Source organism: Dicentrarchus labrax, unplaced genomic scaffold, assembly GCF_905237075.1.
Source record: "Dicentrarchus labrax unplaced genomic scaffold, dlabrax2021, whole genome shotgun sequence".
In the NCBI taxonomy this organism is placed as follows: domain Eukaryota; kingdom Metazoa; phylum Chordata; class Actinopteri; family Moronidae; genus Dicentrarchus; species Dicentrarchus labrax.
In genome coordinates this window covers 9,559,401-9,584,160 of record NW_026136701.1, presented here as the reverse complement: position 1 = coordinate 9,584,160, position 24,760 = coordinate 9,559,401, and the positions used below count along the sequence as shown (strand labels likewise).

Sequence of the window (24,760 nt, the reverse complement as noted above, 5' to 3'; positions counted from 1 at the left end):
ATGATATCCAACACTCAGGGATCAGAGGGAATTAGCAGCACCATCACATGTGAAACTTCATCACATGTAACACAATGGTAAACACATTTTGGATAAATAATCTGGTAAAGACTAAAAAGCTAACTAAAGATGTTAAGATGTGCAGTTTGGGTGTTTAGATATAGTTTTCAGTAGCAGCAACCCCTTGTTACTCCCTCATAAAAGGCCTCAGAGGGTTTAACGCTGAGTCCTAAATCTAGTGTTAAATGCTCCTTGTCAAACTTTAAAAAGCAGCCTGTAACGGAGGCTCCAACGTAGACACCCTCCATGTTTATCTGGGTCAGAGGGCCAAAACCAGGAAGCAGTAACCAGAGAACAATCTGAGATTAATGGAGATAGCTGATGACTGTTCAGGGATTATCTGAGAGCAGGGATAAGTAACACTGAGTGGCAACACTGGATCATATAAACTTTGTCTGGCCTCTGGTGACTCCTCTCACGTCTCACGTAACCACGGTCCTATTTTAGTGCTCGCAATACATTTCTTTCAGCAGCAAGAGAGCAACAGAAAATGATGTTACATTCTGGTTTGCATGACAAGTACCACAATATATATGACAGCCTTCTGTGTTTTCATAACATATTATAAAAATATAATTGAGTTGTATGCCAGATGCATATTTAACTCACTGCAATCACAATATCAAATATTGAAAAATGCCCCAGGAGGATTGGAAAGGATGTGAAAATGGATAAACACACACACACACAACGTTAGAGGCAGGAGCAGACCTGGCAGCTCTTTATCTCCCTCTGCAGGATACCAGCCCTGTAATAATCCAGCTTTCATTTCCAGAGTAGCAGCTTTATCTGTCTTTACCACTCCCTACCCCGCTGTACCTGTTGATGATGATGTACTAACATTTGTTAAACAAAGGAACACACGCACACAGATCTTCGGTAGTGTTTGGAAATGTTATGTATAGATATTTTTTGGCAATCAAAAGATGAAGACAGTCATGGCAGCCATGTTGTTTTTATGTTCCATCTGACAAAGCTGCAACACAACAAGGAGAGCTGAGTGTAAAGAAGGCACACAGAAACTGAGAGGTGAAATATAGTATGTCCCTAGATGAAAATGAGTAGGTACTCATATGTAGATTTAAATACTTAAGAAAATGTGATCCAGTAGAAACATTCTGTGCAGCTCTTCCTGCTGAAGCAATGTGTTGCTTTACATTAGTACAACTTCTTGATAAGACAGAGGTGAATTAGTTGAGGGGGTAACATTATGTCACTTTAAACTTTTCCAACTGTTAGTTAGAAATGTATGAAGGGGAGAGGAGATCTTTAATTGGCCAGTAAAAGGCTATTAAAGCTGCAATAAAGCCAATGAGAGAAGAAAACTACACAACCAAATTATTACCAATCTCACCACCATATTTTATGTGGACAATTGCAAAAAAAAAAAAAAAACAGCAGATATTTTAAGAAGTAGTTTGACATTTTGAGCTTTCTTGCTGAGAAGATCCATACTACTTTTTCATCAGTTCATAAAACATAATGCTGCAGCTGGCTGGCGTAGCATAAAGACTGGAAACAAGGGGAAACAGCGAGCCTGCTTCTGTCTAAAAGTAACAATTCACCCAACCTCCTCCTTCTACAGGTCATTAATTAACATGTCTGTCAACACACAGTTCACAGTGAGGTTGGGGAAAGTGACAGGTTAGCTGTCACTTTCACAAGTGACAGGTTACCCCCCCCCCCTTACAGTCTAAAGGCTAAGCTATATATTTAAGGGACTGATAATAGGAGCGGTAGCAATCTCCTCATCTGACTCTTGACAAGAAAGCAAATAAACATATTTTCCAAAATGTCAAATATTCCTTTAGGCAATACAATACTGGTTATACAATGAAAAGAACATGATAAAAAATAAAATTCAGACTAAAAAGGGAAATGAAAGAGTTGAAAGAAATTTACAAACATGATAAAATACAGACTGCAACTTTAAAAGGGCGTTAACAGTATAAATGGGTTGATTTTATACTGTAGCAAATCTGTCTGTGAATGAAACTGACTGAAAAAGTAGTAAATATTTACAGCAGCAGCATCTTTACCTTCATGTTCTTACACACTTCAGTAATATCATGTGTAAAATGCTTCCTTCATAACCGAGGAAAAGCCCCCGGGCAAAGCTGCACATCTACGAGTCTTCCAACAAAACATATCAAGTACAGTATAAAACGTACGCACTTGGCCGAGTAAATAGTCCATGGTCACAGGATTTTTATTTCATAAAAACCTCAAAAGTTCTCATTCAAGTCCAATAATACAGCACAGTAGTCAGTTTCTTACACTTAAAATCTCTTTAAGTTAGTAGTAGTGGTGAGGCATGGGCATGTTGTTTCACCATGGAAAATGTCACCGTCTTACATACAAAAAGACAACCATAGTAAAGAGTTAAAATACAATCAAACACAACCAAACAGTACAGAGCCAATGAAAATGTTTTGTCTGGATTGGAGAACAGCGAAACCAATCAGGAGACGAGCTCTGACCAGCTGTTGGACAGGCTGTCTCCGGACATGTGTCGGTGGAGGCCCTCGGCGCAGACGACCTTTGAAATGGAAGTGAAAGGGAGTGGAGGCCTGGAAGGGGGGTGGGGCTGCTAGGAACACAATCTGCTGACGAAAAGTGAGCTCCTCGTCCAGTTGGCTGGCGTTGATGTGAATAACAGAGCTGTCACCAGTCTTATTATTCTGCAGCTCCACATTATGTTCTCAATCACACGTACAAACCAACCACACAGTCACCAGTAGTCTATTAGTCTCACTTTTCTTCTTTTTTTTCATCATAGGCTGCACATCTGAGCCCCCTACCGAGTGTCCTCTCCACACTCTTCTACGGACACGTGTCGCTTTAGTTTTTGGGGTAGATTTTCTCGTAGAAGAAGTTCTGTGCCAGCAGGTAGAGTTCCCCATCCTTTTCTCTGACAGCATGTGCCCTGACAAACTGGAACTGCTCCAGTGCAAACTCATAGAACTCATTCTCCATCTTCCAGATGGCCGACTGCTGCAGCTTGGCGATAGACTCCTTTGTGGGCGGCTTTTTCTCACTGGTCTTCCTCAGGTGGGATTTCTTCCCTGTGATGAGAGAAGAGCAGGATTAAAGGGATCCAGATACACAGTGTCAGTGATTAAGTTTTTATATACACGTCATCTTGTTTAATGTTAATGTAGGCATTACTATGATTTTATTTTTATTGTAATAGTTCCTTTTCTGTTACTGCATTTCAAAGATTCAGTGGCACCATTTATAGAAAACTTAAAACTAATTTCTTTCCACATGTCACAACTAAACTCTTCACAAAATGAAAACCTTTATTTATCTTTAAATTATCAGGTTTTCTTGACATTAACTACAATAACCTATCATTGTTCTGACATGCAATGCAAAGTCTTCCCTGCTCTAATCAACTTTAATCAGGACTGACATTATATTCATATAGGCAGTGTTTCAGGCTTAATTAGGCAAATTATCTTGCTGTAAATATTATATCCTTAATGCAATAGTTTGTTTTTTGGGGGAAATTTGCTTATTTAAGAGTTAGATGAAACGATCAATACCACTCTCATATCTATAGGATAAATATAAAGCTATGGCCGATTAGCTTAGCTTAGTATAAAAACTGAACTGAAACTGAACTCAAGTTATTTGCAAGACTATTTCTTGGTCAGGCGCAGTAAACTTCTTGGGGTCTTGTCATCACCCTGAGGTTACCAGGCAACCAGTGGAGACACGAGGATGTTACCGCAGCCAAGAAAGAGTCTCAACACATAACCCCATCCAAAACCAAATAATCAAACAAGATGTAACGTGTTAATTAATTATCTTTAAAAGGGGGCTGATGTTGTTCCCTTTGGACAGAGCCGGGTTAGCTGTTTCCCTGTTTACAGCCTTTATGCTAAGTTAAGTTAAGCCAAGCCACAGCTGCTGTAGCTTCATATTTACCATACAGACAAGAAAGTAACTGTCTGAAATAATTATTGTGGAAATATGGCAGCGCTTCCATCCTGTCCAATGTATTCTACATTTCTCTTTAGGCCTATCTTTAATTTTGCTAAATGAAAGGCAAACAGATCTCTTAAAGCTTCTAGTGAGATTGCCAGTCAGCAAAAACGTGATAACCGAGACTGCGTGGCTTCTGAAACAGAGGCTCAGTCTTCAAATTCATTAAATATATACCTGATTAACTTGAGTACTTGGGTTTATCTGCTGCTAAAAATGATGAACAGCATACTTTCATCTACATCACTGTCACATTTCATTCTTCTGTACTCCCCATTATTCATTCTGGCTGCACTCATTGTAACTAATCTGTAACTACATCAGTGAGAGGCAAGAGTGCATATTGATCACAATTCAATTCTCAGAGGAGCAATTCAAATGACTAATATGCAACCACAGCACAGACACACACACACTTTAGCTTTGCAATGTGAGTGAGCCATTAAGCTGCTTTTCAGAATATTATAATATTGATGAGGGAAACAAAGGCAGCAGCAAATGGCACCTGTTTTGTACAGCTCGGTGGCTCCTTTGAAGAAGCGTGGCAACGCGGCCTCCAGCATCATGACGAAGTCCTCCAGCTCTTCTGTTACTCCGACCAGCATGTATTCATTCACCAGGTTGTATTTGGCCTGCTCCAGAGCCCACTGGCTGCCCACGTTCCTGTGCAGAGATCACGTTCATTGTATGTGGTTAGTGTAAGTGTGGTCGGTTTTTACTGGATGTAAAATGATCGCATCGTTGCAAAGAGAAGAAATGGGGGAGGGGAGGAAGAGAGTGACAGAGGAGCAGCAGAGGAGAGCTGGAACGGACAAAGAAAGTGACAGGAAAAATGATTAAGTGAGATGTGAACAGAGTCCAGAGTGGGTTGAAACAACAAGAGGACCAGAGGATGGAGGAGAAAGGACAGGAAGGAATGGAAAAAAATGAAGTCAGTGGCAGGTGTTGTCATAGTCAGGATATTAGATAATAAAGGAGGAAGTAGATTGTTTAAACCTATAAAGTAAGTTTCTGGCAAAGCCTTGTTAAACACAGCATTAGAGGACTGGCAGCACCTTCACCTTTTATCTTCAGTATTTATTTAAGGTTTCCAAGGTGCTTTCCACTACTTTAATATACTGCTAGTGAAGTAAATCCTATAAACTCAGACCTTTAGTCAATAACCTGCATCAGAAGGGTAGACGGTAAAAAGATGGAGGGCAGAGAGGAGGAGAGACTGAGCCGGGTAAGAGGGATGAGTGAGGGCAGAAGAAAAGATTGATACAGATCATCATCTAGTAAGAACGGATCAAGGCTGAGAGAGCTATCAGAGACCTTGAGAAGATCAGTGTAGCAGAAACTACAGAAAAGGACTACAGAGTGGTACATTATGAAACAACACTGATACAGCATCTCTCCTGAACTGTCTGAGGACGAGGAAACAATAATATTGATAAGATCAAAACCAACAATCAGTTATTCTGTCTCTCAATACTTGGTACTAATCCCCTCAACCAATCAACCATAAGATGTTAACCTTAAAAACTCAACTGGGCACAGTAGCTTTTAGTAAATGTTACTAAAACAGAAGTAAATGTGTGCATTTGTTGGTGGGCTATTTTCAGCTGTGGATTAATACACATTTAGTGCACTAGGGAGTATTTAATGCAGCATCCGTGTTCATTGTAATGAAGGAAGATGTCACTAAATTGCTACACACACAACACTTATTAGCAGGATCAATTCGTTGTTGATTTTGGTCTTTTCATGGGATCCTTTGTTGACGATAAGAAAGCTCTAGATTATCACCAGCCTTAACAGTTAGAAAAGTGAAAACATAACTAAAGATGAGCTTAATCAAGCTTTCTTCCTGTACAAGAGAACCTAAAGATTACTCAGTGCTGTCTGAACTGGGTACAGCATCAGGGGTTTGAATACTTACCAGCATTCAGAGTAGTGACCACAGAAAAAGGGAATCTGGAGCCAGAGCTTCTCAGGGGCACAGTCTGAGCCGCCAGCTGATACACATTCATCAAACGTCTGAAACACATGGCATGAGCATTTGTGAACAAAACAAATGTACTTGTCAAATTGGTTAAAGTTTAAAGATTGAAGTCTGTCTGACAAAAATAGTCAGGTGCCTTTATATGCACATTACAATGGGTTTTGCTTTCTGTTCTCATACCTCCTGTTCATCTTTATGTGCCTCTACTATAAGCGACCAGGCACAAAACCTAGTCATTGTTTCATGCAACAATGTATTCCAAAGTTTATCTGAAGCTACTATGAGACTGAGTTAGTCGAATAGAGAGAATACAATGTTTTAGCAAGATTCTTTTGCGTTGCTATTTCTCCACTACAGCTCATCAAGAAACACTGACCAAAAGTGCTGTAACTTTTAGGACATATTCTTGTTTGGCCAAGCCTTGTACTACCTTCAGGTATACTTTTGAATATATTTTTGCACAGAACAAGGACTGTAGATCTTGTCTCCCCTTCACTTCCATTTTAAGTGCATTGAGAGGGGATATTTTAAGGGTCTGTATGAACAGGAGGAGTGATTGTTCATTGAGTGATGTTCATATGAGCACCTGACTTTTGTGTTAAGACAGACCTGAAAAGTTGTGCCCGTATCCTTTAAACAAAAGAATGAGTTTTAACCTTTTTGTCTCCTTGTTTCCTGCGTCTCAAGCCGGGCCGGTAGTCGTCCCCGAAACGCAAAAAGTAATAATAGGACACCAGCCTTTCAATGGGGTCCCGGATCACGTTTATGTAGATGGGCTTTCTCTTCACCCCAAACCTGACAGACACGACAGTCATTGGATCGAAGTATTCAACAGGATTTTGAATCCAAGATTAAATTTAAAGATACACACAGTTTACACATTTAGGAGCTCAATAATGTGCTTTTTGTGAGCATCAGCAATGTTACTTTGTGCTACATTCACATCACTGCGCTGCACAGTGTGAAAAAAAGTGAAAAGCGGTAGATGACCACAAGGTGGAGTCACCTGCACAAAGCCACAGCAGGGTGAATAACTGTGAATAAGCGGTGTTGTCATTATAAGACAATTGCAAGACGACATATTTACTTGGTGAAGTCCAGGAAGGAGACGTGTCCGTGGTAGAAAGCTGGCTTCATTTCCCTCCACTCAGTCACATTCTTTACAAACCGCACCTGAAACAAATATTTATCATCATCATTATAATGGATGAAATGCTGTTTTTAGTACACAGTTAACCAAAGAGTCAATAACAAGAAACCAGGCGTCTGCAAACAGGCCAATTATAAATAAAAGGAGGAATTCATGTTAAACTTGGAGGCAGCTCTGACCTGGTCCTGTATGGACATGACCGGATTGTTCTTGGTGGTGTTGATGTGCAGGACGTGGTAGTGGTTCTTCCCGCACAGATCGTAGGCGATGTTGGTGAAGGAGGTGCTGGCCGTCTTGGGCACGCGGTTGTAGATGATGACAATGTCATCATCGTTGTTGGACGGCAACGAGACCGATGATTCCCGTTCCCGCAGACCGTCCTGCGTGTGCCGCTGCTCGATCTCTCGTACCTCGTGTCTGGCGATGGCTCGTTCTGGGGGGGGGCACAACAGAAGTTACATACAGGTGAGTGAGGACATACAGGTAAGGATTTTTAGTTTTTGGTATACTGAAGTGAAAATGTCCTTCAGCGAGTTACTCATTATACAACTGCAAGCAGCTCCAGGAGTGCTGCTCTGGAGCTGAACCTGACCTCTGCCCTCTCTGTGGAGAATATGTGAATAGAAAACTCCTCTATAAAACAGAAAGTATGAAAGTATTACACACCTATAAATATTGCATAGACAGGCAGCAGGGAAGGAAAAAAACAAGTTAAACTCTTTGGTGTCACATTGGTTTTCCAAGTAAAAATACTACCATGGCCAACTCCCACATCCTTAGATCTTTGCTTGTATAATGGTCAATGATTAACATGTCTAACTTATAGAGCTATAGCTTATTTGACATCTACAAATTTAGACTTAAATTTAAAGCTGAGCCAGTTAACATGAAATACCCCTTAAACTATGATTCCATCCTTGTCAGAGGTGTGTGTGAGAGACTTAACCATAACTTCATTAAAAATGGATTTCCATTTCATTTGAAATGTCTTTTGGAGAGCAGATAGCGGAAACTCCTTTCCGGCTTCACACCAAGGATCAAGAATAATGTCAAACAGGAATATTAGTTAATCATTTTGTGAGCAGCCTATTTCACGCTATGGTACCACCTCTCTTGTTCGCTAATCAGATTCAACTTTAATATCAGTCCTCTACCTTTACTTTCACTGATTTAAACGCAGAGTGAAGTGTCTGTGTGCTCCCGTTTTAGATCAAATAAATGAACTGTCATATGGCCATGTACATCTTTGCGTGCTTCAGACAGACCCTAGATAATGTGAAATGATTAATCCAACATAGTTTTTTCTTCATCTGAGAAAAGCATCATGTAACAAGGGTGAAAAGGTGAAGAGCAAGAGGTGACAGGCAAAGGGTTAGAGGTTGGTTGTTAGACCGTAAAGCTACAGTTATGTGATAGCTAACTGGACGTTTACGGGACATCAATACGCTATAAATGAGGAGGGCAGAGGTTGGGAAGGGGGGTATCTCAATCCAAACACTGCATGAAGCTGCAGAAAAGCCCGACCCTGGTGCCTCAGTGTGAATGGATTCAACACAAAGACGCCCGGGCCTTTGTTGCCCTCTGGCTTTTCTTCGTCTGAATTCACCTCAGATAGACTGGTGTTGACAATGCCTCAGAGTGCTCTGCAGGAAGGATGGAGCGAGAAGAAGAAGGGTGTTTGTGTGTGTGTGTGTGTGTGTGTGTGTGTGTGTGTGTGTGTGTGTGTGTGTGTGTGTGTGTGTGTGTGTGTGTGTGTGTGTGTGTGTGTGTGTGTGTGTGTGTGTGTGGAGGGGTGGCAGCACAACACTGGAGCACCTAATACCCGTGGGAGCACACAGTGGAGCCAGCGGGCTCCTAAAGCCCTGCCTAAAGCCCTGCCTGGCTGCTGAGACACTGTTACAGCACGGACTGGCCTGGCCGGCTTTAGAGCCTGGCATCTGGCACCGGAGGCCAATTAAGATGTCATCTGTGATTCCGCCGCCCTCTCCTTCATCTGTGTGAACACACGTGGGCACACAAACACACACAAATACTCTCACTGCCCCCTCTCTTACACCCTCCTGAGCAGCTGTTAATGTTCCACTCATCAAAGCTGGATCTGGTTACGTACGGAGCCGTGCCGCTTCCGCACGCTCGCAACTGGTGCTCCGGGCTGATGGAGTGGAGACGTGCCAGGTGGTTGTAATGGCTGAAGGCTGTCAGCATGCAGAACAACTGTAATGGAGACATTCATTCACGCGCCCATCCAAAGCATGCATTAGCCAACAACAACAGCAATAACAGTTGCTATGTTGGAAATTTATAGCTTGGGCTCAAATGTCTTTTTAGGATTATTTTTGTGATGGTGTACAGAGACGGAGAGAAATGGTGACATTCGAGTCAGAGTGCAACCCGTGACAATGCAAGTCATAAATATTAGGAGCCTTTTTAGTCTGATACACAGTACCAGGTGTCTGAAGAAAGAAGAGAGTCTACTGCAGTCCACTGAAAGGCCTTCTCTCTATGAGCAATGAGGTCTTATAGGAACACAAAATTGTCTTTCTTTCTTCAAAGTTAGAACAGTTGTGTTTATTTCACGTGTAAGATTTCTGTATTTGTGTTTTTATATGTGCTAAAAGGAAAAATATGATGTCATGTACCTTTGTGCACTGATCAGAATTGAGTTGAGTTGTTAATGTTGACATATCCCTGTCAATCAAATATGATTAAACCACTCCCACTTAGTCACGATGAAGCAAATGAGTAGTCTTCTTCCTCATTTATCTTAAAGCTGCTCTAAATCAATATTTTTACGTTATATCAATCATGGTCAAATGAGTATGTGTAATGTAAAAAAAAAAAAAACAGAAAATTTACCCCGACTCTGCAGTTACCTTCAGCTCTATGGCCCTTTTTAGTGTCAGCTCACAGCTTTGGTTTTCTAGCCTTTAATGTTTTTGATCACTCTAATGGCTCTCATCACTGTTGTTTCTAGCAGCCATCTTAGCCATATCCACTGAAAATGTGATGATATGTATGTAGAGCCTGTTTCACTAGCCCCTAAAATGAATGAATATTTAATATCTAATGAGAATTTTCACAGGTTTTAAATGGTGAAAAAAACATGTATTTCTTGCTTACCTCTAGTGGTTTGCTGAGGTTTTAAAATATCTTTCTAAGATTCCTCTCCCAGAGTACAACGGGGGTGAATTAAATTTTGTTTGTCACTTTCACTGCTGTGAGCAACACATTATAAAAAAAACCAAAAAAAAACAACAGCAATGTGTTTTTCTTTTTTTCCAGAGACACGGTCATTGTAACTCTGGATAATCCACAGACCTCACTGTCAACAGTTTTCACTGGAACTACTTTCACTTGAAGAAATGCTTACAATGAAAACTGTTGACAGCAAGGTCTGTGGATTATCCAGAGTAACAGGGACATTGTTTCTGAAAGAAATCTTGCTGTAGAGCATTTCAAGTGTTTTGTGTTAATGCTGTCAGCACCACAAATTCAATTTCATACACCTTCACTGTGCTGGCAGAAGACTCAGGTAAGATGGACCAATAAGACAACAGTTACATAGCTGGATACCATTAGAGGTAAGTGAAAATATGTTTTAATTGAGTGACTTGATACTTTAACCTCTGTTGCTACAGACTATCTGAGTTCTTGTCCATATTTTGAACTGCGGACATCGTAATAAGGTCCAACAGGAGAACATACATCATCATTTAAGCTTTCCCCTTTTTGCTTAGCAATGGCATAAACACACAAATGTAAGCTTTTGTGTAGCTCAAGACTGCAAGGAAGGCTGCCAGTCTTTTTTCAGAGGAGGTGAGGGAGAGGGAGAAAAGACCGGGGGCTACTGTGTCCCTAACTACAACGTCCTGAACTATGCGAGGGGACCCAGAAACCACTTGTTAAAAGACATGGTGTTTTGTGGCAAATTTCCAACAACCAACAAGGAGGCGAAGCGGGCACGGAGAGGGCTTCTTAGGCTTTGTAGTAGACGCCCTATTCATTGCGAGACTGAATACACTTGGCACAAACCTCCATATCAGAGGGCGCCACACACACAAACTTAAGCTCAGCGCTCCCTTCTGAGGTCATTTAATTAGAGAACAAAAGCCTGAATTACTATGGCCACACAGCAGGCCCCCTTTCATTCCACATTTCCGTCAGTTTCCTCCCCTCAAGCCGACTCTGTGCATTAAAGACTAATTATGAACCGTGAAGCCAACACGGGTCTTAAACATTGTGACAACTACAAGCCTATTACTCTAAGTTTCATTCAAAGTGAGAGACAGGAGGAAGACAGAGCGCTGGTAGTTGAACATATTTACTGAAGCAATTTCGCGGCTGATTAGACGCAAGCATTTGAAATCATCATTCTTATTCTCTGCCAGATCTGCAAAATGTGACAGGCCGTCGTGTATTATTGCTATCACGTCAGATCTGATGGGATAATAAAAGTGGGGGAGAGAAGATGATCCTTTCTCCAAGCAGCTCATAAATCCATCATCGCTCCAATCCGCCAGTCGGAGCTCTCTCCCTCTGTCTGCTTCCCCTGAGAGGGTTAGCCCCTCGAACCGAAGCCTTGGGCTAGGTGGGTAATAGAGATTGGCTATCAGCGGCAGACTGAGGTGTATGGCTTGTATGGTTCTGCTTGGATGCCGCTGGATTGCAAAATCAATGAAGGATGACAGGGAGGAGATCTCGGTTGCTGCTGTATAAAAATTGAGTTAGTCTGCTGCTGCTGGTGCTGTTTCTACCTCTTCCCTCTGTATAGGCTTGGATGCACGCTGCTGTTTCGCAGTGCCAGGTTTAGGGGGGACAGTTATGTCACCACTGCAGCACTCACGAACATTTGAATAAACTGTGCACTTCCAATTTTCTAATTATTTTAATTCAGTCATCTAATCCGTTTAGCAGAGGAAACAGGGGATTTTTCCAATACCTAGAGGAAACAGGAATAAAGTCAGGCTGATGGGGAGATTCAGGCCTGACTGAACAGAGCCAGAACCTGCTTTAGCGTTGTTATTTAAGTTATGACAAGGAATATGAAACATGGCGTGAGAGGAATCTGTTGTGCAGCTTTTCCATGCTGCTGGCAGCTGCAGAGAACTGAAAAAGGAGACGGATAAATGAGAGCGCTTTCATTAAGTGATTGTGAAGGTGTTCGGTACATTCAAAACGCCTTCAGAGCTTTCAAACAAGCTAAGTATGACAGCAGGAACAGAGACATAGATAACTGCACACACAGAAACAGAAAACTACCTTTAAACTAGACATGAATACTTTTATGCTGCATGCAGTATTTCACAGATTTTCTCATTAACACTTGTTTTAGAGAAAGATTAGACGGAAATACATTTGAGTTAAAGTGCAATTGTTTAGGTGGGCTTTTTGAAAGTGGGAAATTGCTGAAGCTGAGGCATTTTTTCCCTCTGGCTTTGACACACAAGTGTGACATTGACGCTCAATGAAGGGTCTCATTCACTGGTCTGTCCTCCATAGTACAGCTGGGGGAGAGAGGGGGGTGGGGGGGTGGGGGGGTGGATAGAGGGAGCAAAGAAAAGGCAAGGGAGACAAGGACAAGGGCCGGGTTAGATGGACACCGACAAAAATGTGGTCAGACGATCGATCGACAAAAAGATCCCTGTTTGTAACAGCCAGGGAAGGGCCGGATTAAACTGTTAGGGGGCCTGAGGTAATAGTTTGCTGTTGGGCTCCTACTGACCCCCCCACCTCTGGTCCTCTGTGCATTGTGTATGCACAGGTTTTCAGTATCTCAAATTAGTCTGTAGTAATTTGATTAAAGCTGCACTAATGAATATTTTTTATCAATGTGTCGGACAACTACGTGTAATATGGAGGGGGCCTCTACAAAGTGACAAACCTGGAGAATTATCAGTTGACGCTGTCATCAGGTCCACATAGCATTTTAGCTTCTTTCAGCTCATTGTTTTGGTTTTACAGCCCACAACAGCAGGCAGCTGTTTTTAGCACAAAAAACCCCACTACACACTACATGCTCAGCACTAGACAGCAGACAGATTTTTTCCATTGAGAAAAGCCTTTAGTAGCATCTACGCTAACTTCTTTAGGAGCCACCACTGTTGTTTAACGGTGTCTTTTCACTGCATCACACCTAGCACCCACCACGTAGATGCTAGTACTTCAAAGAAAAGCTGATTGGTCCCATACAGCTGTAGTATGGCCACAAATGCACAGACTGAAGCCTGGCAAGATGGATTCTCACATTTCAGGGCCACAATATGAATGACAGAGAGCAATGTGTTTAGGACATACAAAAATGTTTTGTCTACAGGAAGATCTGGGGAGTTTCTATTTGTTCTGTCCTTTAGATTTATCATAAAAAGGAAGGAAAAGCTGATTGGGAATGCTAGAAACGACGCGGGACAATGCATCAAAGTCAGATTGCAATATAAGCAACAGAAAGGCTTCACTATTAAAATTCAAATCAACAGATGCACCCAGTGAGGTGAAGTAGTGAAATCAAAATGTCTGGCTACATTGCAGATTCTCATAAATAAGAGGTTTCACGGTGACGTAATATTTCCTGTCCTAGACTTGGCACTGCTGCTTTGCGAGGCTCAATAAATACAGGCCGAAGAGTTTTTCATTGTTATGACTTTCCCGGTAGTTCTGCTTTTACTAGAAGGCGTGGAGGGGAGCAGGAAAGGTGAGGAAAATACAAGGGGGGGAAGCGTGCTGTTAAGGTCATGAGCCGGATTTCCACCCACAAGGCGGGGTGCGCGAGTGGGGCACTCCATCCTCCAGAGAGATGCTGCTGCTGCTGCTGTGCCCTGGTGTTTAATTCAGCAAAAACAATCCACGTAAAGGTCATGAATCCTGAAAAGTCTGGAAATGACTTTTTCCTGACGAAGTGGCATGTTGAAAACAAGCATGTATTTGTCAGAGGATGCCGACAAAGCATTCCTCAGATACGGAGAAGGAACAAAACTCGCCCTTGTCAGCGCTGACAGACAACAATGTGCAGACAGTTTAAAGTGGTTAAGTGGTTTGGGGTATTGGTCTTGAGACCATAATTACTCCACTGAGTGTCACTGAAGAGGAAGATGTTAACACAAGGAGCTTCAGAAATGATCTTTCAAAAAGTGCAGGCCCCAGCTGAGGATGGGGTTTTTTTTGCTCTGTGGAGTTCATGAACTATGGATGAAAAACAAGCAACTAAACACCAGGGTACACCAAGTAAGCTCCAGACACATGTGGCCCATTTATAATTCCTAGTCTAAATGCAAGCCATGTCTCTACACTAATGATAACAATCCGGTATATAGATGGAGATGATTATTGCCATGGTTCAACCTGCCACTTTCTCCCCTAATATGTCTTTTGTGCGATCGAAGCCTGTAGTGCTGTCTGACAGGTGAGCCAATAATGTCTGGGAAAACAGAAAGAGTGAAGGGCGCCACGTGCTGTCTGCTTCATCAGAAACAGCCAGTCAGATGAGATTATGAAGCAATTTACACAGATGGCAGATCCCATCATTCCCCTGTCTTGTTAAGTAAAGGCGGGTCTGACAGGTTGTGGAGACGGGGGTGGGGGGATCGATTGGAACGGATCTCATCTTGGCACAGATTGTCAGTGACTAAGCACTGGGAATTAGCCAAAATTTTCAGAGGCATTTGTGCTTCAAAGGAAGGAGAAAATATCCGAGTAACTCTTGTCAAGAGAAGAGCTATTAAATGTGTGTGTTAAGAGGAAAAGAAACCGCAGCGGGAATGTCTCCATCACTGCTAAATGTTTCAGCCACAGCCTAACAAAGCTGAATGCATACCGATTCATACTGAAATAAAAATCACTTTTAGTCAGAGCCTGCACATCCTCATTATGGTAGAAATTTATTGGGCATAAAGGAATGTTTAATTTATGCTTTGGTAGTTGACCTGTGGGGCCTCTGGGGTCCTTCACACTTGGCATACTTTATGTTAGGAGGCTTTGTCCAGAGGTTAAGATAAGATGGAGACCTTGTGGATGTTCCAGACTCCCTTCATAATATTGAAAGAGAAATGACATTGACCGAGGGTTAGCTACATTGTTGTGCCTCCTCCCTGGTGGTGGGATTATACGCGATTCAGTATGACGTGGGGCATATTGCATAAAGCTGAGAGAATGTAATGGGTTTTTAAAGGTCTCCTCCAGACATGTATTAAGACATATATACAAATAGTCTGCTTGGAACAATAATGTGTGTCTGATGTTTTTTTCCCACATTGAAATTACAGAAGATGTCTCCTACTTCATTGTAAAGTACATTTTGAGTGTATGTGCACAGGTGGCTTCAGGTTTCTACATGACACTTGTACAATACTGGACCAGGTATGACTTCCTAACTACCGTATATGTGATGTCACAAATCATGCTCGGAGGCCCCGCCCCTTAAAATGGGATTTTCAGTGAGCACAGAGAAACTTTCCACTTTCAGCAGATGAATGTGAAAACATCCCTCTAGTGTCAAACTCTGCACATACATCATTCTGCACAGTGAAGCTCAAACATCACACTGTAGGAACAAGAAGAAAAATACATTTTTGAGAGGAGGTTTTTTTTTTTATGAATTGTGTCTGTGTATACAAGCCGTACCAAGATCTTTTGACATCAGATTTGTGTTGTAATAAACTTTCAAGTAAGGAAAACTGAGGCTCATTGAGTTATTCTTTTTTTTTCATAAAAGTGAAGATTGACCAGAAGTTTTTCCACATCACCAATGTAACAACAATATTTATGTAACAGTGCAGGTCTGGTTGCAAGCTACAACCCAGATATCTGATGTTCTCTTTGCCTCTCCTCCGTCTCTCAGCCCTGTAACAGATAATTAATAATGCATGTATGGGAGTCCGGGGAAAACTCCACACTCTATTAGACAGAGCAGACGACAGCTATTCATAGCTTTAATGATGAGTGGGAGGGACAGGTGAACGCCACAGAGAATCTGTCCCACACAGAAACGTGCAGTACAGAGTGAAAGCAGCGTTAAAACAGAAACAGAACATATCTGCCACGAAGACCAGTTCAACTTGTTATCACTTCATCTCTGCAGACTTATCGGTGTGCCTTTCATCTCTTCACTTCTCTGCGTCTCTTCTTTCATCTAATTATATTTAGCATCTGTAGGCCATCTATCCAGTGAGGATGCTGTACTGTGTTTGCCATCAGAGGATCACTATGATACGCTGATGAACAATAGATACCAACACTAGTCTAATATAAAACACTTAATCAATCCACCTTGTGTGTAAGCATTACTGACTGAGCAAAAGCCAATGCGTGCTTGTATTTGAGAAAAAAAACAAACATGAATACCATAGAAAAACAGATGCAGACACACATACATCTACTGATCCTCACTCAGCAGGGGACAGTCTGAGTGTGGGAGCTGAATATTCAGCAACCCAGATACTTCATTATTAAGGTGCCACAGACACAGACACACAGACACACACAGACACACACAGACACACACAGACACACACACACACACACACACACACACACACACACACACACACACAGACACAGACACAGACACAGACACAGACACAGACACAGACACAGACACACACACAGACACACACACAGACACACACACAGACACACACACACACACACACACACACACACACACACACACACAGCTGTTTGCTGTGTACTTATTTGTATTCTGTCTAATGAACTTCAAGTTGAATTTCAGGCAATTTGGCAATGCTGCTCACACCATTTGGCACACCAAGGAGAGGGAAAGAGACACATGCAAGGAGACAACCAAGAGAAAAAGAGGCACAGACGGGGAGGAAAGAGGTGGAGAGTGGAAATTGTAGTAGCACCCCGTTAACAGTTGGCCCCCGAGGACGCCTGGTGTTAGACATATTGTAGAAAAACAAGATAAAGGCAGCTTTAAGCCAACTTTACAGCTAATAGGAACCAAGTTGAACCAGGGGCTGAGAAAGAAGAAGGGCAGCGCTGCTCGACCACCTTCCTTCCTTCCTTTATCCCTCTGTTCGCTGATGAAATTGGTTGTAAAAATGCTGCAGGCGTCTTCGTTCCTTTTTTTTTTTTAAGGGGCTTATGATTTTCACAAGCCGGGGCTTTAAATATTTCTGTGTCGCAATGAAAATTAAATCATCTTTTTCATTTCAACCCCCCCCCCACACACACACATACACACACACACTTCCTCCTCCTTTGATAGCACCTTATTTCCGAAGCCAGAAGCGGATATTCTCCTTTCAGGCGCTCATCCAATGGAGTTAGTAAAACACAAGAGGGATTTGAATATCACAAAAGAGACTCCGCACGCAAATAAAGAAGTTGTTTACAACTACTGATCCAGAAGGCGCTGGATGAGAGCACTGTCATTATAAGTTATAATCATGACAGAAGTTTATTAGCTGCTCGCCGTTTCCCCTGTCAGAGGAGGAGCTGAATGGTGTTGGAGAGAAAAAGAAACCCTGCTAACTCATGTGTCAGAAATCTGCAGGCTTTAAGTACCTATGGCACAGAGTGAGCCCCGGAGAGTCTAAATTTCATCATGTAGCTTTTATCATCATTAAAATGTAGTGTGAAGAATGAAAAACAGATTATTTCTGAGAGCACAGAGGGAAAAGTCACATCAGCACAGCACTCAGGATCAATGTTCATTCTGAGCATCTGTGCAGGACGGTTTGCTGACCCACGTCTGATTTATCACTTCAAATAAATAATATCTCATCTGCCGTCAGTCAGAGCTGTCCTCCTGAGTTCAGTCAATATAATCTGGCCTGCAGTGGTTTTAGTGCCATGTGATCTTTGGAGCACATTTCTTCGAGTGGAGTGAACTGACACCTCCGTCCGACAGTGACACAGGAAGAAATGAAGACGAGGGCAGATGAGGAGGAGGAGAAAGTGCTTCTGTGTGTAAGGGTGGTGAGGGAACATTGGGGAGAGGCCAGCTGAGGGGAGTGATGGGTGGTATTGGAGCAGGGTGTTCTTCTAGAACGGCCTGCAATTACATCCAGGGTGTGAAACCGTCCATAACACCCCGATTAGCCTGTCTGTCATCCTGCTACAGCTGCAAACGGCGTGCCACTTTGCAGGAACACATTCCCTGTCAGATAAAGTGCGCGCTGGGGGCCATAAATCCTCCGCCCTAATCAAAGCCTGCTTCTAACAATACAGCAAAAGCCCAGTATGACCATTAGCACTCTTCCTCCCCACCTCCCACAACAAATCCATCCACGACACCTACGCCCATCTCCGCTGTGGGCTCCTCTCCATTAGCCGCTCAAATGGCAAGTTTCAGAGAGTGACTGAGAAGGCAGGTCCAGGCGATAGACGCTACCGGCTGCTTACGGTAGCAGATGCCAACGTGCAGAGTGAAACCAAATGACTCATGCACCCCTTAATACCCCTTAGGGAAGCTAAAAACAGAGATGTGGGGTGTCAGGGAGAGTTCAAAGGGAATCTGAGTACCGTGTCCACAGACAGGATAAAGGAACAACGAGAGGAAGAAATGCTGGAGGTTGAGGTTTGCACCTGCAGTTGTAGAAAAGACACGGGGCTCAGCCTAGCTTAGTGCCATAGATGTGTCACCAATTAGCTTTAAAAGAAAGCTGCCGTTTGGTGTTGCAGCCCTCTGAGTGAGTCACAGACACCAGTTGACACACACTTGACAAATGTGTAGGAGTGAAAGGAACCAGATAGATGCTTAGATCATCAATAAAAAAAAAAATGTTCAAAAGCAAATGCAGCCCTAGGTCTTATCAGCGCCGGGTGAAAGACATGCAGCAGGGGGTCTGAGTGAGTGGCAGGCCAGCTCCAAGGTATAAAGTCGTCTCATCAAAGTCCATGCAGTGTGCACATGAGGACAGACAAGCGATGCCTAACCAAAGTCCTTTCAAGAGCAAATTCCTGACCAGATCCCCAGGTCCCTTGGTGGCAGAGCGTGAGGGTGGGCTCGAGGCAGCGAGTGCCTGGCATGACAATCAAAGTCAAATTCAAACCCAAGCCTGAGGGCGACGGAGCTGCAGTGACAAATGAATGCTTAAAAGTCTTGCGTCAGGCTCTGCAAACACTTCGACAATGAGCGCATGCATCCCCGTCCTTCTTCTGCATTCAACAGCACCTCTCTTCTCTCTCAGAGCTCATCACAGAGCCGCTTGTGTCTGGAACTAAATATCACCACGCAACAGATGGAAATTGAATTCCTTTAATCAGGCTGAATAACGGCCAGTGGATAAAAGGCAGCAATGCTGAGGGAGAAAAAAACAAAAAAAAAAAAGTCTTTGAATATCTGTCCAGCTAGGTGACACACAGCACTCGCATGGCCTGTGGGGCAGCGAGGTGAAGAGGTCGTTTGCTCCGGTTACGCAGGCCATGAGGTGACAGTTTAATAAGCAACGTTTCTATTTACGCAGCTCTCCATATCACATAGATGACCCCTGGAATTAACCTCCCACCTATGGCTACAAGTGCTGTTACTGACTGATTTTTTAAGCATGAAAAAGGGTCAAAAAGCGGCTCAAAAGCTGGGATTCCTACAATGAAATGAAAGGTTTTCTTCGTGTTTATGAATATTCTCCCTGAGGAAATAAGTGCAGCATGGCTTCAATCTATAAAAGCAGGTAGCAAGGACAGATGTTACACAAATAATGATGCACTCAACTGTGTAATGAACATGCTTTCAGACAGAAAAGAAAGGAATCATTACACTTCTTTGTTTCAATCCCTCTTTTACTCTTTACTGAGTTTATTCTGAAGGGACACGATAGCTCATCCTACCGTCTTGAGTTTAGCTTCATCAAGTGTCAGCTTTGCACTTAAAAAAAACAATCAGTGCCAAATGAATGTGCACATATAAAAGATTAAAGGAGGAAATTCTATTATTTGAATAAATTTCCCAGGAAAAGTCCTGCAGATGCCCACACGATACCCTGCAGTGAGATATTCATCGTTTTGGCAAGTACAAATTATTCAACCGGGCCCTAATTCTGATACAATTTACATACTTTTACTTTGACAGGACAATAATTTTCCAGAAAATCCTTCTGTTTATAGCCTTTTAAGTGCTATTTAAAAAGTACAGCCTTGAGAAAATTAATCTGGGCTCACTTTTAACCAACTGAATCAAATTTTCTCGGCTGGTTATCTAATCGCCATTAAATCTAAATCAGGCATTCATCTCCTGTCTGATGTCAATGAAACCTTAGGCAGAAATGTCAGTCTCAAACTTAGTCTCAGAATAAAGTAGCCAGAAACTCTTCAAGGTGAGAGTCTGAAGTTGCCTGAAGTGAGAGGGAGCTAATGGTAACCCTGACAGGGAAAGTGGCCTTGAATCCCCGTTTGTGGCTCTTTATTAAAGAAACTCTATTTCCCTCCATCCATCCCTCCCTGCGCAGTCAGCCTGCATTACTGTTGACCCAGCCGGCAGCAGTGGCGGTGAGCAGCCGGAGAAAAATACTGTCAGAATAATGGATTAGGCCCACAGCAGGACACACAGCTGCATCACGGCGTGATTGTAATGCAGGAGACTTCTCAGTGAAACCTTGGGATGACGATTAGCTTGGAAGCAAATCACAGCTTGTCTGCCCTGCGGGAGGTGGCTAATAGGGGAAGTGATTCAAACGCGTGTCAGGCAATAGGATCCCACGCTGCGAGGAGAGGGCGACGGTCATTCCAACCCACATGAAGTTAACTGCGAAACATGTGAGAACATGATACAGGAAGTTGACATACAGAACTTCTTCTCTTTTGTCACATTGGAGTCGTTCATGGAGATCTAATTTGGGTTTTGGACACCTACTGTCATTGTTATGGTTGTAATGCAGGTTTTTATGATTGCACAGATGGACCTGCAGCAGGCGTACCTGGTAATGTGACCGGCCCTGCGGCTGTCTGTCAGCATCGTGCCTGTGAAAGCCTCAGTCACAACTATTTGGCTATGCAGCACATAATTCAGAGCTCCAGTATACAGACGTCTGCTCAGTCCAGTCATCCATCAGGGCGCTTTTTGCCAAGTCAACAGATTCTCGTGGTGGTGGGCAGTCAGGGGAAAGGCCTCTCAGGTTCTGTTTCAGCATCGGGAGAGTGTGTGTGTGTGTGTGTGTGTGTGTGTGTGTGTGTGTGTGTGTAGCTCAGGAGAGTTTGGATTTTCACTGGGTGTAAAGTATAGCCCTTTACAGCAGCAGTAAAGCATGCCACAGGCTAATATAGCCATCTATATCCCCAGGACTCCTGATTGTTCCAACATGTGAAAACTCAGCTGGGATGCTTTATGCAATTAAGATGGTTGTTAACTATTTTATTTACAATCTGGTCTGGAAACTTCCCAGCACAGTCTCATCACTGACTCATCTATCTATTACTCGCCTACCGGTAAGCCTCGGGATCGGTGGTTTTGAACTTAAAACAATTAGCTTCACAGTTGCTTAATTTGCTGTTAGTTTAGACGCTGAAAGAAAATAGTGAAATCTGCATTACCCAAATTATAGCTGAGATATTCGAATTCCTTGTTTGGCCTGAGGGACGGTCCAAAACCCAAAGATATTCAGTTTAATAACGTAAAGAAAAGCAGCACATTCACATTTGAGAAGCTCCAACAAGTCAACAACTTACTGTCATTTCTGCTTGAAAAATGACAAAAACAATTACTCAACTATCAAAGTCTTGCCAATTTCCTAATCATTGCAGCTCCGTATAGTAAATGGCATGACATCAACTATCTGAGGTCCTGATTAATCGTTTAGTCAGACAGTCGATATATAAAATTAAGCCTTGTAATCGATTACTCATTCAAGTTATTTATCCAGTCTAATGCTGAAGAGTCCATTCGTCATCAATCAATTAACAGAAAATGAATCGAACAGTTTTGATCACCAACATGGTCATTTATCTTTGATATCACTGTAAATTTAATTAGGCTGCAACAAATTATATTTTCATTTTAGATTAAACTACCAATTATTTTCTCGACTGTTCGATCAATCGTTTAGTCCAAAAAACCTCCTAGATGCCTTGAGGATGTCATCAAATGTTTTCTTTGTCCTGCAGTCTACTATTTCATTTATTATATATTTATTATGACAGTTTATTATTAATTAAGGTGTTTTCACTTATGTTGGTTAATCAGAGCACTTCTAACTGTTTGAGTCTGTGCAGCCGGTGTTTGATTGACAGCTTGCTGACTCTCCAGTTAGTTTTGTTGCAGCTTCGTCATTCTTATCAATACACAGCATTTGATGACCTCATATTTCCGAGCACAGATAGACCCAACATCACCGAGAATGACACTCGTGTGTGTGGGTGTGCAGAGGCTTTCAGAAAGGCAACAGTTAAAATGTGACAGACCTCTTTCACAGCAGACATTTTGACTCGTCATAGCAGGAAGAGCACACAGGTGTTACTAATAACATTAATGATTCCTCTGTCCCATTAAGTGTCCCTGTAAGCCATTTCAATAACAGGGCTGCCTCACTTAAATGGAATTCATGGCAGCAACATAATGTTATTAACTACACCTGTGCTTTTTCTGCTAGAACATATCAAAATGTCTGCCTCGTTGCCTGCTGGCTGCCTCTGTTCAGTGCCAGGCTCCCACTCTCGTCAAATGGTACAAGAGGTGGTGTGTGGGCCCCTGAGGTACGCCGGCTGCACCCTCAGGTTGTCTGCACCGCTCGGCTGTTCCTTAAAAAAAATCCCCACAGTGGAGGCACCAGAGAGATAATCCTGCAATGTCCCAGATCTTTATTGGGACGGAGCCCCTGATGGGAGCTAGCAATGAGATTTGAACGCAGCACCGGCCACGATTCAGTCAGTTTGGTCAAGGGGCGGGAGAGGATTTGTAGCAGGGTGGCGTCCCCCAGCATGCAGAATACCACTAACAATGCACATCAATATACCGCACATTCATCATCAGTGACCTTCCCACCGTTCAGCCCGACTCCAGAAGCACCGGCTCCAATATTACATGTCCTGCTTACTTACAAATGAAGTTTACTAGAGCTGAACAAAATGAGCATTTTCATCAATTAATCAACTGACAGAAAGTTAATCTGATAACTAATATTTTTATGATCAGTTAATTGATATCACCAAACATGCTCCAGCTTCTCAAATGTAAGGATTTGCTGCTTAATCATGTGCTGGTAGTTCAGCAAAAAGACAAAGACTTCACCTTTAGGCTTTAAGAAACAGTGGTTTCTGACAGTGAACAGACCAAACAATCTATCACTTAATCCAGAAAGTCTTATTAATCAATAATAAAGCCCTAAAGTATACAAACACTCACACTATCACAGGGCCACAGGCTGAGGACAGCAGCACAGATCAGAATGACAGGTTGACACTATCTGTGATCTTCTACAAATACTCACAATAATTCAAAATTGTGTCCTCACAGTCGTGAAGAGTTCAGTAGAGCGGCTCTCTGAGCTTTACATATTTCATGACTGAGTGCCATTGTCCATATGAGGAAGCATGAGTGGTGGATGAAGTGCTGCTCATCTCAGCACACTGCTTCTTATTGACTCAAATGCACAACAATGGTGGTGCACATTTCTATATTGACCCAACACAGAGACCTCACACACAACCCGCGGTGCTCCTGGAGCGCTGTGGCGGGGACGGGATCGGGCTGCAGCCCCTTAAACTTACCGAGCTTTCCCCGGGACTCCTCCAGCTTCTGGATCTGGTTCTCCAGGAAGAACATGGCCACTGCGAACGCCAGCAGCGCCAGAAGCTGCAACTTGGGCGGCATCATGACTCTGAGCAGCCCCATCAAATCATCCAGAGAGAGATTTGGTCAGTCCATGCTCGGAGGAGGAGAGACTGAAAAAAAACACACACACACACACACACACACACACACACACACACACACGGCGACGACGGTGATTACAAAGCGGCTGAGTGTCTGTGCATGGCCCTCTCTCCCTCTGTGTGTGTGTGTGTGTGTGTGTGTGTGTGTGTGTGTGTGTGTGTGTGTGTGTGTGTGTGTGTGTGTATGTGTGTGTCTCCCACTGTTCAAATCCTCTGGTTACCTCAAATGCGATGCGTTCATGCTCGGTTTGGTTATTTCATTGAGTTAATTCCCGATATCGGAGCGTCGTAAAGCCCTAGATTGCTCCAGAGTGCGGGGTTGTCTCTCCGGGGTGTAGGAGCGTTGGTACCAGCCGCTGTCGCCTCCGTCCCCCATGTAGCGCTGTCCTGTCCCATCCAGTGTGTTCACCACCGCACCGCGGACAGGCTATTACCAGTACCACCCTGTCCATTGGATGTAACAACAGTCCACAACACAGTGAAGGCTCTCTATTCGTCGACAACCACTGTCTGTTCAAACCGGATTGGACCATTTTCACAAACAGACCTGAAGTCGAGCAGCAGATGTCGCAGTTGTTTGGAAACCACCTCAACGGCAGCGGCGAGGAAGAAAGTGGGAGTCGACCTTGGGATATGCCTTAAAACTCAAGAAACATGCAACTAAATTAAATTCTTCTTCATGTTCCACATATTTGTAGGAATGTTAATACAACCCATATGAATGGCGTTATGTCAGGAAGCGTTGAACATTAAAA

At 42.9% G+C, this 24,760-nt stretch overlaps 1 protein-coding gene across 1 annotated transcript; it reads right to left on the bottom strand.

Annotated features, from left to right (window-relative positions):
• Positions 1-999: 999 nt before the first annotated feature.
• Positions 1,000-24,548, bottom strand: hs2st1a (heparan sulfate 2-O-sulfotransferase 1a). The gene is made up of 8 exons (XM_051397130.1): positions 24,227-24,548; positions 23,841-24,014; positions 7,364-7,617; positions 7,122-7,207; positions 6,691-6,829; positions 5,972-6,069; positions 4,556-4,713; positions 1,000-3,125 (listed from the first exon to the last, which is right to left on the bottom strand). Exons 2-8 carry the CDS (start codon positions 23,962-23,964, stop codon positions 2,902-2,904), a joined length of 1,083 nt encoding a protein of 360 aa, XP_051253090.1. The 5' UTR covers positions 23,965-24,014; positions 24,227-24,548; the 3' UTR covers positions 1,000-2,901.
• Positions 24,549-24,760: the final 212 nt, after the last annotated feature.